Source organism: Passer domesticus, chromosome 25 (genome assembly GCF_036417665.1).
Source record: "Passer domesticus isolate bPasDom1 chromosome 25, bPasDom1.hap1, whole genome shotgun sequence".
In the NCBI taxonomy this organism is placed as follows: Eukaryota; Metazoa; Chordata; class Aves; order Passeriformes; family Passeridae; genus Passer; species Passer domesticus.
The window spans coordinates 84364-99357 of record NC_087498.1 but is presented as its reverse complement, the minus strand read 5'-3'; the positions used below and the strand labels follow the sequence as shown (position 1 = coordinate 99357).

General features: G+C 60.9%; 2 protein-coding genes across 2 annotated transcripts; one reads left to right on the top strand and one right to left on the bottom strand.

The window, feature by feature from the left end:
• Positions 1–210: 210 nt before the first annotated feature.
• On the bottom strand, positions 211–7779 carry INAVA (innate immunity activator). The gene is made up of 7 exons (XM_064399359.1): positions 6834–7779; positions 5993–6117; positions 5795–5914; positions 5070–5274; positions 3173–3575; positions 1756–2323; positions 211–564 (listed from the first exon to the last, which is right to left on the bottom strand). The coding sequence occupies exons 1-7, from the start codon at positions 6949–6951 to the stop codon at positions 472–474; spliced, it is 1632 nt and encodes a 543-aa protein (XP_064255429.1). The 5' UTR covers positions 6952–7779; the 3' UTR covers positions 211–471.
• A 4832-nt stretch (positions 7780–12611) lies between these two features.
• TMEM167B (transmembrane protein 167B) lies at positions 12612–14509 on the top strand. The gene is made up of 3 exons (XM_064399363.1): positions 12612–12757; positions 13326–13457; positions 13827–14509. Exons 1-3 carry the CDS (start codon positions 12748–12750, stop codon positions 13907–13909), a joined length of 225 nt encoding a protein of 74 aa, XP_064255433.1. The 5' UTR covers positions 12612–12747; the 3' UTR covers positions 13910–14509.
• Positions 14510–14994: the final 485 nt, after the last annotated feature.

Here is a 14994-nt window from a genome sequence, read left to right as displayed (position 1 = left end):
TACTCCATGCCCCTTTCCCAGCCTGGGTCACTGGGTGCCAGGGTTGCACAGCTGGATCGGGGGCACCCTCTTGCCACTGGGATCACCCCATTACTACCCTGAGAACAGCCAGACCCCAAATCCACTGAGTCCCATCCTGGCAATGCCAACGGGACTCAGGGATGGGGGACGTCAGAGGGGACATGGAGGTGACACATCCTGAGAGTGATGTATCCCAAAAACCACTTTTATTACAGACCAGAACCTCAATTCAGGGTCGTGGTGACACCAAGGTCACCACAAGCACTGGGGTCACAGTGTCCCTATCAGCACTGCAGTGCCAGTGAGGGAACATGGGGTGAGGGCCAGCCCCTGCCACCCCACTGTGGCTCCCTCCTGTGTCCCCATGCCGGGGTGGGGAGGCACGAGACGTCCCTGCCGCCCCTGGGCCAGCCAGGATGTGCCCCCACCTCGGGGTGAGGACATGAGCACTCACACTTGGGTGACAATCTCGCCGTTCTCAGGCATATAGACCTGCACGGGCACGCCGGCTGCTGAGCGTCGCAGCACCTGCACCGGGGGACCCTGGGGGAACAAAGACCCTGTGGGTGCTGGCATCCTACCTTGTTCGAGGGGCACCACTGGGGGCACATCCCGGCACCAGGGCTGGCTGGAGGAGCTGTGGGGGCATGGCCACAGGTCCTCACTTGCTCAGCCTGTGTCCCAGCTGTGCCACGGGTGCATTTGTCCCAGCGAGACTCCCAGGAGGAAAAGGGGAGCTGGCCACTGAAATGTCTGCAGGGATCCTTCCCTGCTCAAGGGCACCCCAGTGCCACCCCAGGGACATGAGTCCTGCTTGTGGGAACCTGGGTGTGACAGGAGGGACCCATATGGATCCTGACCTAGGGACCCCCCTGAAGTACTGGTCCTTCCCATGGGACTCTCATGGGATGCCAGTCTTGCCCCAGTAACCCCCTTAAGTTTCTGGAATTTCCTCTGGGATGCCAGTAGGGTCCTTGTCTTGCACTTGGGATCTTCAAGAGAAAGTAGGCACCTACATGGAACCCCAGTCCTGCTCCAGAGACACCCTTAAGGTCCTGACCCTATCCCAGGGACTTACATGGGACCCCAGTCCTGCTCCAGGGAGTCCTGGTTCTGCCCCTGGGACCTACACGGAACTCCAAACCTGCCCATGGGACCCACAGCAGGGTCTCATCTTGTCCTGAAGGACCTTAAAGACCTTACTTCTGTTCCCAAGAACATAAGACCCCATTCCTGGCTGTTGGACCTCCTCAGGAACCCAGTCCTGCCCCAGGGACCGCTGTGGGACCCAAATTCTTGTTTTGTGATTCCCTCAGGACCCTAATCTTCCCACTGGGACCCACTCAGGACACTGGTCCTGCCCCAGGAACTATCAGGGACCCTCCAGACCCAACCTATAGGACCTTGGACCTGCTCAGAGGACCCTCCCTCAGAGGGTCCCGATCCTGCCTCAAAGGATCTTAAAGGACCTTGATCCTCTCCTCAGGACCCTCCTGAGACCATTTTCCTGCCCCACGGTCTCTTCTGGAATCCCAGTCCTGTCCCAACAACCCTCAGAGGACCTCATGGACTCCCTCAGGACTTCACTCCTGCCCTAGAAATCCTCATGGGACCCCACCAGAGCTGCATGTCCCTACACTACCATGAGCTTGCTGCTCATGCCACCTGCAGGACAGCACCCAGGGGGTCCCCTTTCTCCCACACGACCACTCCCAGCCAGACCCTGTGTCATACCTGAACCAGTGACAGGATTCCATGAGCAATGGGCATGTCCTTGGTGGTCCCACCATGGGGTCTCTGGAAAGCCCCTTGCCGGTCGAGGGAGTGGGGCCGGGCACCCCTCAGCCGGGCGCGTTGGTGCCATGACTTGAGCTCCTCAGTGACGGCGGCCTTGGAGAGCCCCCGGGCCCCAGCGGGCGCGTAGTCTTTGAGTGAGGGTGTGCGCACAATGCGGCTGCGTGAGGGCACCAGGCGCTGGTACCGCAGTGGGGCCAGATCCTGCTCGTACAGGAAAGTCAGGGGGCCAGCAGGTGGCAGGAGCTGGAGGGCACCCCGTGGGTAGTAACCAGACTCAGCAAGGGGCAGCGGAACTGCAAAGGACATATCAGGGCTGCTGCTGCCCGGGGAGGTGGCGTGGGAGATGCTGGAGAGGTCGGAGATGCTGTCATCAGAGCCAGAGCGGCATGCAGGGCCAGAGGTCAGGATGCAGGAGGTGGGCACTGTGACTGTGTAGTAGGTGGGGCGCCGGCGGGGTGCGGTGCTGCGGCCCCGTGGCTCAGCTGGCTGCCAGCATGGGTCCACCCTGCAGGCAAGACACTGTGGCTGCAGAAGGACCCTTCCCCTCACCCTAAAGCCAGGGCAAGCCCTGGGAAAGGTGTACCCATGGGTGTGGGGAGTAGCCACCCCGCAGGGAGACATCTAGCCTCCTCCCATGGGATTAGCTCCAGCTTCCCTGTGGGGCAGTCTCCAGCCTCCTCCCAAGGGATCAGTTCATCCTCCCCATGGGGCTGACCTCCATAATCTCCATACAGTTACTTCCATCCTCTCCACGGAATCACTTCCAACCTCCTCCTAACGGATTTCTGTCCATTCTCCCCACAAGGTTTTCTCCCACATCCCCACTGAATTACCTTCATCCTCTCTCTGGGATTATCTCAATCCTCCCCATAATATTGTGTCCATGCTCCCAATGACTGAGGTCCATCATTTCCATGGGGTTAGTTCCATCTCCTCCATTCTCCCCATAAGATCTTCTCCATCCTCCCCATAGAGTTAGGTTCAGCCTTCCCTTGGTGTTCTCTCCATTATCTTTTCCATGGGATTATCTCCATCCTCCTCCCCATGGGTTTAGCTCCATTATCTCCATGAGAGTCTCTTTATCCTCTCCCACAGGATTACTCCCATCCTCCTTCCCACAGGGTTAGATCCATTTTACTGCCAGTGGGACTATCTCCATCCTTCCTATGGGATTATTTCCAACATCTTCCCCATGAACTGAACTCCATCATTTTCACAGGGTCATTCCCATCCTCCTTCCCATGGACTGAGCTCCATCCTCCACATGGGATTATCTCCATCCCCCACTCCATGGGGTTATCTCCATCGTCCCTTGCAGAGGCCCTTGTCTATCCTCCCCATGCTCAGGACATACCTCAGAGATTGGGTCTGTCCCAGCCGTCCTGATGGCTCTGGGGTGCTGGGAGCACTGGAACCTGCCTGCCGGCACAGCACCAGGGTCCGGATGGGGACGAACCGGTAGGAAGGGTCCCCTGTCCTGGACACTGGGGAGCCTGCAGAGTCAGGGCTGCTGGGGGCCAAGGAGCTGGCAGGGGCAGCCATCAGGGACCCAAGACAGCACTGGGAGCTCTGGGTTTCCCCATCCTCAAGGTCGATGCTGGGATTTTTGGCCCTCTCATAGGGTTTGTCCAGGCTGGTCTCCTGCCAGGGAATGGGGGGTGGCATCAGAAGCCCTGAATGCTCCTCCTCCTCCTTGGTGGGGTCCTTGGGAGATGGGGACCTCTGTGGGGTGGCAGGTCCTGGTGGCCGTGTGTCCTCTGCAGGAGAGATGGAGGGTTGGGATGGAGGGGACACAAAGAGAGAGTTGGGATGGAGGGAACAGGTGGTTGGTTGGTATGGAGGGGAGATATGGGGGGTTGGGATAGAAGGGACACAAAAGGGAATGGCATGGAGGGGACACATGGCAGTGGAATGGGTTGGAGGAGCCACAGGGAGAGTAGAGATAGAGGGGACACAGGAATGCTTGGAATGGAGGGAAGATACCAGGGGTCCCCCCTGGTCCCCACAGCCCCCTCACCCTCCTCCAGCAGGCCGGTGTCAAATATGGAGCTCTGATTGGAGGCACTGAGCTCTAAGGGGCAGGGCCCTGTGAGAACAGAGCTGGGGCCGCCTCCGGGTGCCAAAGCGCTCCCACGGCCCCGCCACCACCCAGCGCGTCCCCGCAGGCCTCCACTCCCCTCTCCCACACCACCTGTCCCAACACGCTCCGGGACGGCAGCGGTACCGGCCAGGCCGGCTCTGCTGAGCCGTGTGCAGTTCCCAGCCTGCCTGGGATGGGCAGGCTGGGGGCACCAACAGGGAAGGAGATGCCACACCATGGCTCTGGTCCTCGGAGGGGACAGGGATGGAGAGAATGGGGACCCCCTTGGATGGCCGCCACTGGGATGGGGACATGGCAGCTGGGCCACATCCTGCCCCCCTTTGGGTGCAGGTGCTGAGGATGAGTGATTTGGGATAGTTATGGGGTGCAAGCAGCAAGTGTGAATTATTAGGGTGCTTTCAGAGGGGTGCAATCAATGGAGGTGAAGTACTGGGGTAGATTCAGTGGGGTACTGCTGGGGATGGTTTATCGGGGTACATGCACTGTGGATGGACTTTTGGGGTACATTCAGGGGATACATATGCCAGGAATGGTTTATTCGGGGTGCATGCACTGGGGACTATGTTTTGGGGTGCACTCACAAGGGTACAACCACCAGAGATTAAGTACTGGGGTACCTTCAAAAGGGTGCATTAACTGTGAGAGTGTATCAAGGTGCATGTAGCAGGGATGGTCTCCCAGGGGGCATCCAAGGGGTATATTCAGCAGGGATGGAAATTGGGGTGCATTCATCAGAGGGTATTGGGGGGGTGCATTCATTGGGGGTGTAGAACCAAGTTGTATTCACACAGGATGGAAAGCTGGAGTGCATCCAAGGATCCAATACATCCATGCATTCCTATTTTTGTATTCACCATGAATGGGAATTTGGGGTGCATCCAGGAAGGTACATTCACCAGGCATGGGAACTGGGATGGGGTACACACATTGTGGATGGCATATTGGGAAGGGACACACAGGGGAACGGCAGAGGGGCACGCATCCAGAGGGGTGCATGCACTTGGGATGAAGGACTGGGCAGCATCCAGTGGGGTGCATTCACAGAGAAGGGGTAATTCAGATGCATTCCCCAGGAGCACCCAACCAAGCAGCACCGCATTCTGCCTCCCTGCTCTCCAGCATCTCCCCACCATGGGGCTCGGGGTCTCACCCTTGGCAGTACTGGTGTCCCGCTGCCCTGCCTGGAGCCGCCGCTGGCTCAAGACCTGTTCCAGATCTCGCAGCTTCTGCTCCTCCCGGAGTGCTGCCGTCTGCCGCCTCTTGCGCACCTGCCGGCCAATGTTCTCCTCGTGGCAGAGCCGGCGGGAGGCCTCGGCAATCTGCAGCTGCAGTGCCCGCTCCCGTTCCAGAGGGTCCTGCAGGGGGCAGGGGACATGCTCAGAAACACATCTCAACACTCCTGAGCCCTCCATCATGCTTAACACCCCAACACCACCCATAGCACTTGGGATCCCAACCCCTCCCAGCATCTCATCTGAGACCCCAACACCACCCATCATGCTCAGGACCCCACCACTACCCATAACATATGGAACCCACCTCCTCCCGTAATTCTGGCACCCTGATACACCTGGGACGGCCCCACACCCATCACTTTGGCACCCCAACCCCACACATTATGTTTAGGACCCCATGATAACCCCATTAGCACCCTAACACCACCCATCATGCTTGAAAGCACCCCCCTGCCCCCTCACCTACAGCACTTGACACCCAACCACCACCAATGGGATGGGGATGGCAACATTTCCAGGTGACTCTCAGGCAGTTTCCACAGCAGAGGGAATGGGATGGGATGGGATGGGATGGGATGGGATGGGATGGGATGGGATGGGATGGGTCCCCACGACTGTTGCACCCCAGGGATTGCCTCACCACCCCATGCAGAATGGCGATCTCATCCAGCTTGAAGGCAGCCCCGATCCTGCGACGGACCTTGGGGGGCTTCTCGCCAGCTTTCAGGGGGTACTCGCAGGGCAGGGTCCCCGTCAGCTCCTAAGGATGGCACAGGGACACTGAGCAGAGCCATGGCAGTACATGAAGGTGGGCAGGGGGTCCTCATGCCCTGCTCACCGCCTCACGCAGGCACAGCTGTCGCAGCTCCTGGATGCAGCCATCAAGCTGGGCCTCCAGTGCCTGCTGCTGCCGCTGCCCCACCTGCACCCGCTCCTTCGGTGGGGACACTGGGCTGTCAGGGCCTGGAACAGACACATGGACGTCTGGAGGGATGGGAGCACCCAGGTACCACCCTCCACCACCCCACAGCCTCCCTGCTTTAGTTTCCCTCCACCGCAGGGACAGAAAAAAGCAGCCATGATCCTCCCTCCAGCACCCATGGGTACTCCAGCTACTCCAAAACAGCTGTGCCTCCCTTCCCCCACAGCAGCATCCGTGGGTGTACTGACTCCCGTGGAACACCTGTTTCCCCCACCCAGCAGCACCCATTGGTGTTCCAACCCCCCAGGGTATCCAGGAACCCCTCCCCCAGCAGCACCCATGGGTCCTCCAAATCCCACAGCGTATGCATGAAATTCCCCCAGCAGCACCATGGGTGCTTCAGTCCCCCCCACCCCCCCGGGACACGTGTGACGTCCCTGCTGGGGGGTGGGAGCGGGGGCACAGGAGGAAAGTTTCAGTCTGACTCAGCCATCCCAAGCCAAACCCGTCTGAGTCAAATCCTGTCCACAGCACCCCCCCACTACACTTGGGGTGCCTCCCGAAAAGCAGGGGAAGCCTCCATTCCTCCACCCCTTCATTTCCCCAAAGGTTTTTCCAGGCAGCTTGTGTCCCTAGTGTGTCACCATGCACCGAAGTGCTCCGTTCTCTGCCTGGGAAGGAGGGACACGTCTATCAGAGCACTCATGCGCGACAGGGGCACCCCAAAACCTCCCTCACCCCCAAACCCCCTTCTCACCCGAGTGCAGCATGATTCCGCTGTCCATGTCACTCGCCTCCCCCATGCCGCGCCGAGAGCCTGCGGGCAACAGCGGGGACACAGTTCGTCCCCACGCCCCCAGCCGGGCTGCACTCATGGGTGCCTCCCACCCTGCACCCCTAAAATCTCTCACTGTCACCCCGGGCGTGCCGCGATGGCGGTGGAGGGGAGGCGAGGCTATGTTTGCTTTGCCTTCTTGTAGGTCCTACCATAAATAAAGGGTGCGGACTGCGCGAAGCGGGGGAGGGTGACACCCTCGAAAGGGTCAAAGGTGGTCAGGGTGCGGTGGGGGGGAGGGCCGAGGGGCCCCTCGCTCCCGCCCCAGCTGGTTTCGCTAGGCACCTCTCCCAGTTTTCCTTTCTTTTCCATCTGGGCTGGTGGCAGATCCTGGGGTGGGGCGACCGCCGGCCTCGGAAAAGGGGGTCCCTAGCACCCCAAGACTCCCAAACTCTTGGAGAGGGAGTGAAAGGGGCGCAGTGGGACGGGGGGGTGGGGGTTCACACCGCTTTTCCAGCGCCGTCGCCTGGCCATGCCTCAGTTTCCCCAGACCGCTCCACGTCGCACTGGGCGGCCAGAGGCAGGACGGAGGCCCCGGGGGTCCCGGCGGGGTGGGAGAATCCCTTACCTGAGCCCGCCGCCGCTGCCGGCTGCGCTGCGCCGGGGCACGGACGGGTCTGGGCTTGAGCGGAGGGAGGAGCAGGGTGAGCAACACCTGCCCCAGTCCCCGCCCCGCTGGACGGCCCTGCAGCGGCTGCACCGCACGGCGCTGCGTGGGACGGAATGGCACTGTGCGGCATGGCACAGCTGTGGCACGGCATGGAATGTTATGGTACAGTACAGATGTGTCACAGCATGGCCTGGCACACCACAGCAGGGGGTGCTGCAGTTCGCTGTGGTGTGGCACCGCAGCCCAGCACAGCCTAGCACGCTGCTTGCAGGAGGCTCCATCCCTAGTGCCATGTAGGCATAGGCCAAGCACAAGAACCACTGTCCCCGTCCTGGCACTGGCCGTGCATAGCAGGACAGTGCCAGGATGGTGCCACCAATGTCCCAGGATGGTGCCAAGGCTCTCCCAGGCCATAAGACGATGTTGCCGCAGTGACTGTGGCCCCTCTGAGCTGGATTGGAGTGAGTTGGGCACGTCCTGCATTGCTACACCTGGCAGGGTGGGGAAGCATCCTCATGGGACGGGGCTAGACAGGATGGGGTGAGAAGGCAGGGAAAAGGCAGGGTGCAGGCAGGGAGATTCAGGGGGTGGGCAAGATACAGTCAGGGGATGCAGGGAGCAGGAATGGAGCAGGCAAGGAGTGCAGAGAGCAGTCTAGGGTGCAGATTCCGCAGAACAATGGTCTGTTCCCTGCCTTGGTGCCCAGGGTGGTGCTGTCAGCCTGGGGCTGTTGGTATGAGACCTATTCAAACCAGTGTCTCTTCCTCCCTCCCAGTGCCTCCCATCTGCAGGTGGAAAGGGCAGAGGTGAAACACATTTAACTGTGGAAATGGAAAAAAAAACTAGGAGAAGACACAGAAGAAAGGAGAAGGAGTCTGAAGGAGTAAGGAAAGCTCAGAGTCACCAGGGGATGGCTGAAGGCCTTGGATGGACACCAACTGCAGTTGGGCTACTGGCACCACTGGTAAAATGAGCCAGTGGCCACCATGATCACCCTCCATCCCCACAATGCACCACTAGCCCAAGGCAATGCCACCCCTTCCCCGTCTCTGTCCCATTTCCATCAAGAAAACCAGATAAAAGACTTTATTTGGTTGTTTTCTGGTTCATGGAGTCAGGGCAGGTACAGGTCTGAGGGAGAGTGTTGCCTGCATCCCCCATATCATCCCTGGCACTGCCCTGGTGTTACCACCTCCTTCCTACCCTGGCATCCTGGTTGTCACCAGCATGGGGACACCAAGGCTCCAGTACTCACCCCCAACCACAAGCTCACTCAGAATGGCAGTGCCGCGTGCTGTTCCCAGTGCCAGGATGTGCTGGGGACAGGGGCAGCCCAGTGTGTGCCAGGGGGCTCAGGGAGCTCTGCTGGGCTGTCTTTGGCTTACATGTGCCAGGCACCTGCCTCTGCCAGCTTCATGTTCTACAGGCTGTCCCATACCTGCAGGAACTTGGGATGAGGGTCCAGCTCTGGCCCAGCCAGCTCTCGCTCAGGCTGCAGGAGGGGCAGCCATGAGGCCTGGTTGGGATTCCCTCAGCCCCCCCCATGACCTGATTGTCTCCTGACACAGGTGTTCCCTCAGCTGTTACCATGACCTGGTCACTGATGGCCATCCCTTGACCCGTGTCCACCCTGTTCAGCTTCCTTCGGCCACTCCTCAAGTTCCCTGAACATTACTCAGCTGAACTGCTCCAACAGCCCGATCAGCACTTGGCTGTCCCTAGGGAAGGAAGTGGATACATGGCTGGATGGACATGTGGATGGATGGATGGATGGATGGATGGATGGATGGATGGATGGATGGATGGATGGATGGATGGATGGATGGAAGGAAGTTGGATGGAGGGATGGATTCATGGGTACATGGATGGATGATGGATGGATTCATGCACATATGTATGGATACATGGGTGGATGAATGGATGGAAGACAGCGAGGTGAAGGCAGGAGAACTGGCCTGGATACAGGGATGGAGGCTGGGACAGACAGACAAGGACAAATGGACATCACAGACCTCCTCAAGTCTGTGGTGGCGCTTCCTCAGCTGCTGCTCCAGGTCAGATGGGGGTCCCTGCAGCTCCTCCCACAGGGGACTCAGCCACCAGCTCTCCAGCATCTTCTGGAGCTTGGCCCTGTGCCAGGGCAGGATCCCCCTGTAGTGATGGACAGGCTTCAACCAGCCACCACACCCAGACACCCAGCTGGAGACAGGCCCATTCCCATGCCCACCTGCTGTGGCTGAAGAGTAGCTCCTAGTGCAGGTCCTGGTGGCTACGAGACTCCTGTATCAGGTTTGGCACCTTCTTAGGCTGAATAATGCTCCTGTGGCCATCAGGGGCCATGTCCAAGGTAAGAACATCACTCCTGTCACCTTCTTGAGATGTAGGGGATCAGCAGGGGATGGGAGCACCAGGGTATGAGTCACCAGAAGCATGGAGTCACCAGTGGGAAAGGGTCATCAGGGATGGGGTCACCACAATGAATGGCACAACCTGGGACAGAGTCACCAGGGAATGGGGAGGAGGCACATGCCAGTACAGGGTGAGATCCTGGACAACAGCCCCTGTGTCCCACAGCCTCTGTGGTCTTGTGGTGACACAGCCTGGAGTCCTCACATGCTGCTCCCAGCACCCTCAGGGTCCCTGTTTGCAAGTGTCCCTGTCCCAGGCCACCCTGTGGTCTCAGCCACCCCATATCTTCCCATCACTTCTTAGGGTTCTCATAACCCCTGGAGTATGCACCACCCATCAGGTGCCCATCACCTCTCAGGTCCCTACTGTCCCCTGGGGTTCTCATTGTCCCTGAGGTCTCCATCCCCCCTGGGGTGTTCACTATCCCTCAAGGTCCTCATTACTTCTTGGGGTCCCTGTCACCTTCAGGGTCCCTATTGTTCCTGGGATTCTCCCTCACTCCAAGGTCCCCATCACCCCTGGTGTCCTGTTGTCCCTGTGTCCCCTTCACCCTTGGAGTTCCCCACACCACTGGGGTCCCCGTCAGTCCAGGTGTCACCAGTGTACTTGTGTGTCCTCATAATCTTCCAGTCCTCAATGTCCCTGGGATCCCCATCACCCCTGGGGTGTTAATGATCCCTCAGGGTCCTCATTACTCCTTGAAGTCTCTATTGCCTTCAATATCCCCATCGTCCCTGTGTTCCCCGTTGCTCCTGAGGACCCCAGGTTCCCGTCACTCTTGGGATTCCACCACCCCCTAGTCCCCATAACATCCAGGTTCCCATTGTCCCTGTGTCTCCACTACGCCTGGCATCCCCGTTGTCCTTGGGGTACCCATCACGCCCCATCCCCATTCCTCTAGGTCCCACAGCCCCATGCCCTAGTGCCAGCACCCGCCCAGCACTGTGCTGCTCCTCGAGGCTTTGTTGTCACCCTGGCAAAGCTGTCACTAGTAGAGACCCCGATGTCCCTCCTGCTGGGAGCTGTGGCTGGCCATGGTGGCTGGGCGCAAGGGAGAAGGGGGAGAATGGATATTCTTCACGTTAGCTCTGGAACCTAAGGAGGGAGAGGGGTCCTGGGGCTGAACACCAGAGGACAGGCACTGGAGTCTGCTGGGAGCACAGGGAACACTGGGAACACCAGACTCACTTGGGGAGCACTAGGTTGACTGAGGGCACTGTGATCACTGGGGACATTGGGAGCAGCGGGTGCAGTAGGAGCACAGGGTTTGCTGGGAGCACTGGCACTGCTGAGGGCACTGGGGGCACTGGGAACACTGGAAGACTTAGGTTTGCTGGGGGCCCTGGGAATACTGGGAGCACTCGGGGCTGCTGGGGGCACCAGGACCACTGTGGGGACATTGGGGCCACTGGAGGCACTGGGAACACTGGGGGCTGTGGGAACACTGGGACAACTTGGGGCAGTGGGGTCTGTTGGGGGCACTGGAAACACAGGGACCACTGAGAACTCTGGGGGTTGCTGTGAGCTCTGGGGTGCTCGCTGAGGAGCACCAGTGTGAACACAATGATGTTGGGTGCACTGGGACCACTGGATTATGTGGGTTACTGTGGGAGCTGAGGGTTACTGGAGAAACTGGGCTGGGGACTGGATGCACTGGGTGTTATAGGAGATAGAAGGAGTTACTGGGTCCACCGGGGGTCACTTGGGAGACTTATGGGGGATACTGGGATGGGGATTGGGTGGCACATGATGTTACTGGGAACGACTGGGATACTGGAGGCACTGGGGTTTACTGAGGGACCTGGGGTTACTGGGGAGGACTGGCAATTACTGGAAGAGCTGGGATGGGGACTGGGTACTTGGAGAGGGGGGCTTAGGGCTAGACTGGGAGTTACAGGGGAACCTGGGGGTCAGATTGTACTGGGGGGTTACTGGGATGACTGGAACTCACTGAGGACTGGAATGGAGACTGGTTACACTTGGGTGGTACTGGGATACTGGGAGGACTGAGGGTTGCTGGGGGTGCTGGTGGGTTACTGGGTCGCTGCGATGGGGACTGGTTGCACTGGGGAGTACTGGGAGGACTGGGGCTTGCTGGGGGCTGGGATGAGCACTGAGGGCTGGAGGGTTATGGGGAGATTGCAAGTTGCTGGGAAATCCGGGGCTCACTGGGGTGTGGTTACATTGGGGGGTTACTGGGAGGACTGGAATGGGGACTGGGTGCACTGTGGGATACTGGGGATACTGAGGGGTCACTGGGGGACTGAGATGGGGACTGGTCACACACGGCTGAGCGCGCAGGCAGCTGCTGCAGAGGCCAGGCGCTATCAGCGCTCGGGTTTACTGGGGCTGCGGGCTGGGACCGGGCCATACTGGGGCTGCGGGCGGGGACCGGGCCATACCGGGGCTGCGGGCGGGGACCGGGCCATACTGGGGCTGCGGGCGGGGACCGGGCCATACTGGGGCTGCGGGCTGGGACCGGGCCATACTGGTGCTACGGGCGGGGACTGGGCCATACTGGGGCTGCGGGCGGGGACCGGGCCATACCGGGGCTGCGGGCGGGGACCGGGCCATACTGGTGCTGCGGGCTGGGACCGGGCCATACTGGTGCTGCGGGCGGGGACTGGGCCATACTGGGGCTGCGGGCGGGGACTGGGCCATACTGGGGCTGCACACGCACCTCCCCTCATAGGCGCTCGATTGAGGCCGCCTGCTCCTCAGGATCCGCGTCGGGCGGGTCGGCGCTCGGCTGGCCGCGCCTGTCGCCCGCTTCCGCTGTCGCGTTGGCGCCGCGGGGCCCGGGGGTGCGGGGCCGCCATGACCAACGGTGGGGACGGGGGGCCTGGGGTCAGGGGTGCCGAGGGGGCCTGGGGAGAACCGGGGGCCCGCATAACCAATGCTGGGAACCGGGGAACGAGGGGTTGTGGGCGGACGGGAGGGTCCTGGGGTGACCATGACTGGTGGTGGGAGCTGGGGAATGGAGGGGCCGGAGATTCCGGGCGGGCCCGGGGCCTCAGGGACCCGGGGGGAAGGGGTTCCGGGGGATTTTGGGGGCTCCGACGGCGGCGGGCCTGATGGGGCATCATGGGGAGAGCACTCAGGTGCCGGCAGGCGGCGGGGGAGGTGGGGTTGATGTGGGGGAGGTACTAAGAGAGCTTTTGGGAGGTGACTGGGAGCCTGTGTCCCTTTGGGAGCGGGGTGCTGGCAGTGCCGAGTGCCGTCGGTGGATACTGGATGGGCTGTGTCCCTTTTCGGGGGGATCCCGGGAAGTCTGCGTCCCCTCACAAGGGCAGAGATGGGAAGTTGTTCACACGGAGTGTGGGAGTCTCCTTGGAGGGGGGTTGGGCAGGGTCCCGGGGTGCCCCCTGACCCCTCCCCGGCCTCCCTCCCCGCAGTTTACTCCCTGGACGGGCTCCTGGTGTTCGGGCTGCTGCTGGTTTGCACTTGTGCGTACCTGCGGAAGGTGCCCCGGCTGCGCACCTGGCTCCTGTCCGAGCGCAGGGGCGTCTGGGGAGTCTGCCACAAGGGTGAGGGGCACTGGGGACACTGGGGAATGGCGCGGGGATGCTGGGAACGCCGGGATGGGAGCACTTGGGACACTGGGGTACAGGATGGGGATGCTGGGAACGCCGGGATGGGGGCACTTGGGACACTGGGGTACAGGATGGGGATGCTGGGAACACTGGGGTCGGATCTAGGACAGAAGCATTGAGTCCAGGATGGGGACACGGAGATGTGGGATGAGGATTTTGGGGTCTGGGATAGGAACATAGGGCCTGGGAGTGGGAACAGTGGAGTTTGGGATGGGAACATGGCATCTGGGATGGGCTCACAGGGATTCAGGATGGATCTGGGATGGGGACATGGGGCCTCACCCCGTCCTGTCCCACCCGCAGCTGCTGTGATTGGGACCCGCCTGCACGTGGCTGTGTCCATGTCCTGTCTTCTCATGGCCTTCTACGTCCTTGTGGGAAAGTGACCACATGGGGACCTGGTGGTAACCTGAGAGAGACCTGGGACTGACCAGAGATCCTGTGACTGATTCCAAAGACCCCAGTATGGACCAGAGACCCTGATACTGACCCCAGTGTCCCAGTACCAGCCAGAGACCCCATTGCTGACCCTGGAGACCCTGGTACTGATCCTGGAGACCCTGGTACTGACCCTGAACCACCCCCGGTCTTGCTCTTGGCAGCAACCTGGATCCTGCGTGTGGTAACCCAGGGACCATCATGGCCCATCACCCTCCTTGAGCCCACCAAGGGTCAACAGGGCACCTTTAGACTGTTGGAAAAGGATTTCCTGTGAATTCTGTAGAGAAGTGGGTGAAGGGATCCCCAGGAGTGGGAGACCAGCTCTGCCCTGTAAGCCCCTTCTTTTGATGCTGAGCGGGGTCCTAGTGAGATCATGGCAGGCTCTGGGGGCCAGACAGGGTCCCCCCTGATCCATGGGATCTTCCTGTGCCCCTACAGCATGGGGGGCCCTCAGGGGGGTCTCCTTCTGCAGTGGGGCTTCATGACCCCTCCCGGTTGTAAATACTGGACTACCACGTGCAAATAAAGTGGGGGTTCCTCTGTGACAGTGCCGGCCTGGGGGTCCTGTGGGGCTGGTGCCCTTCTTGGGGGTCCTGTGGTGTGGGCTGAAGGTCCGTTGGGTGTGTGTGAGGAGGTCCTTGGAGGCTGCCTGCCATGGGGTGGAGGGCTCCCATAGTTACGGGGTCCTGGGCTGGGGAGGATTTGTACAGGGGGGAGGCAGTGCTGTGGGGTGGGGAATTGCTGACTGGAGCCTCCTGGCCCGGTTCGTCGGGCTCTCTGGGGCCGGGAGCGATGCAGCCCGTCAGCGAGGGCACGGAGGGCCGCGCCCGCCCGGTGAGTGTGCCCGGCCCCGCCGGCGCGCCGCCGTGCCGGCCGAGCGCCGCCGAGCCGTGCCGTGCCGTGCCGTGCCGTGCCGTGCCGTGCCGTGCCGTGCCGTGCCGAGCCGTGCCGTGCCGTGCCGTGCCGTGCCGTGCCGTGCCGTGCCGTGCCGTGCCGTGCCGTGCCGTGCCGTGCCGTGCCGTGCCGTGCC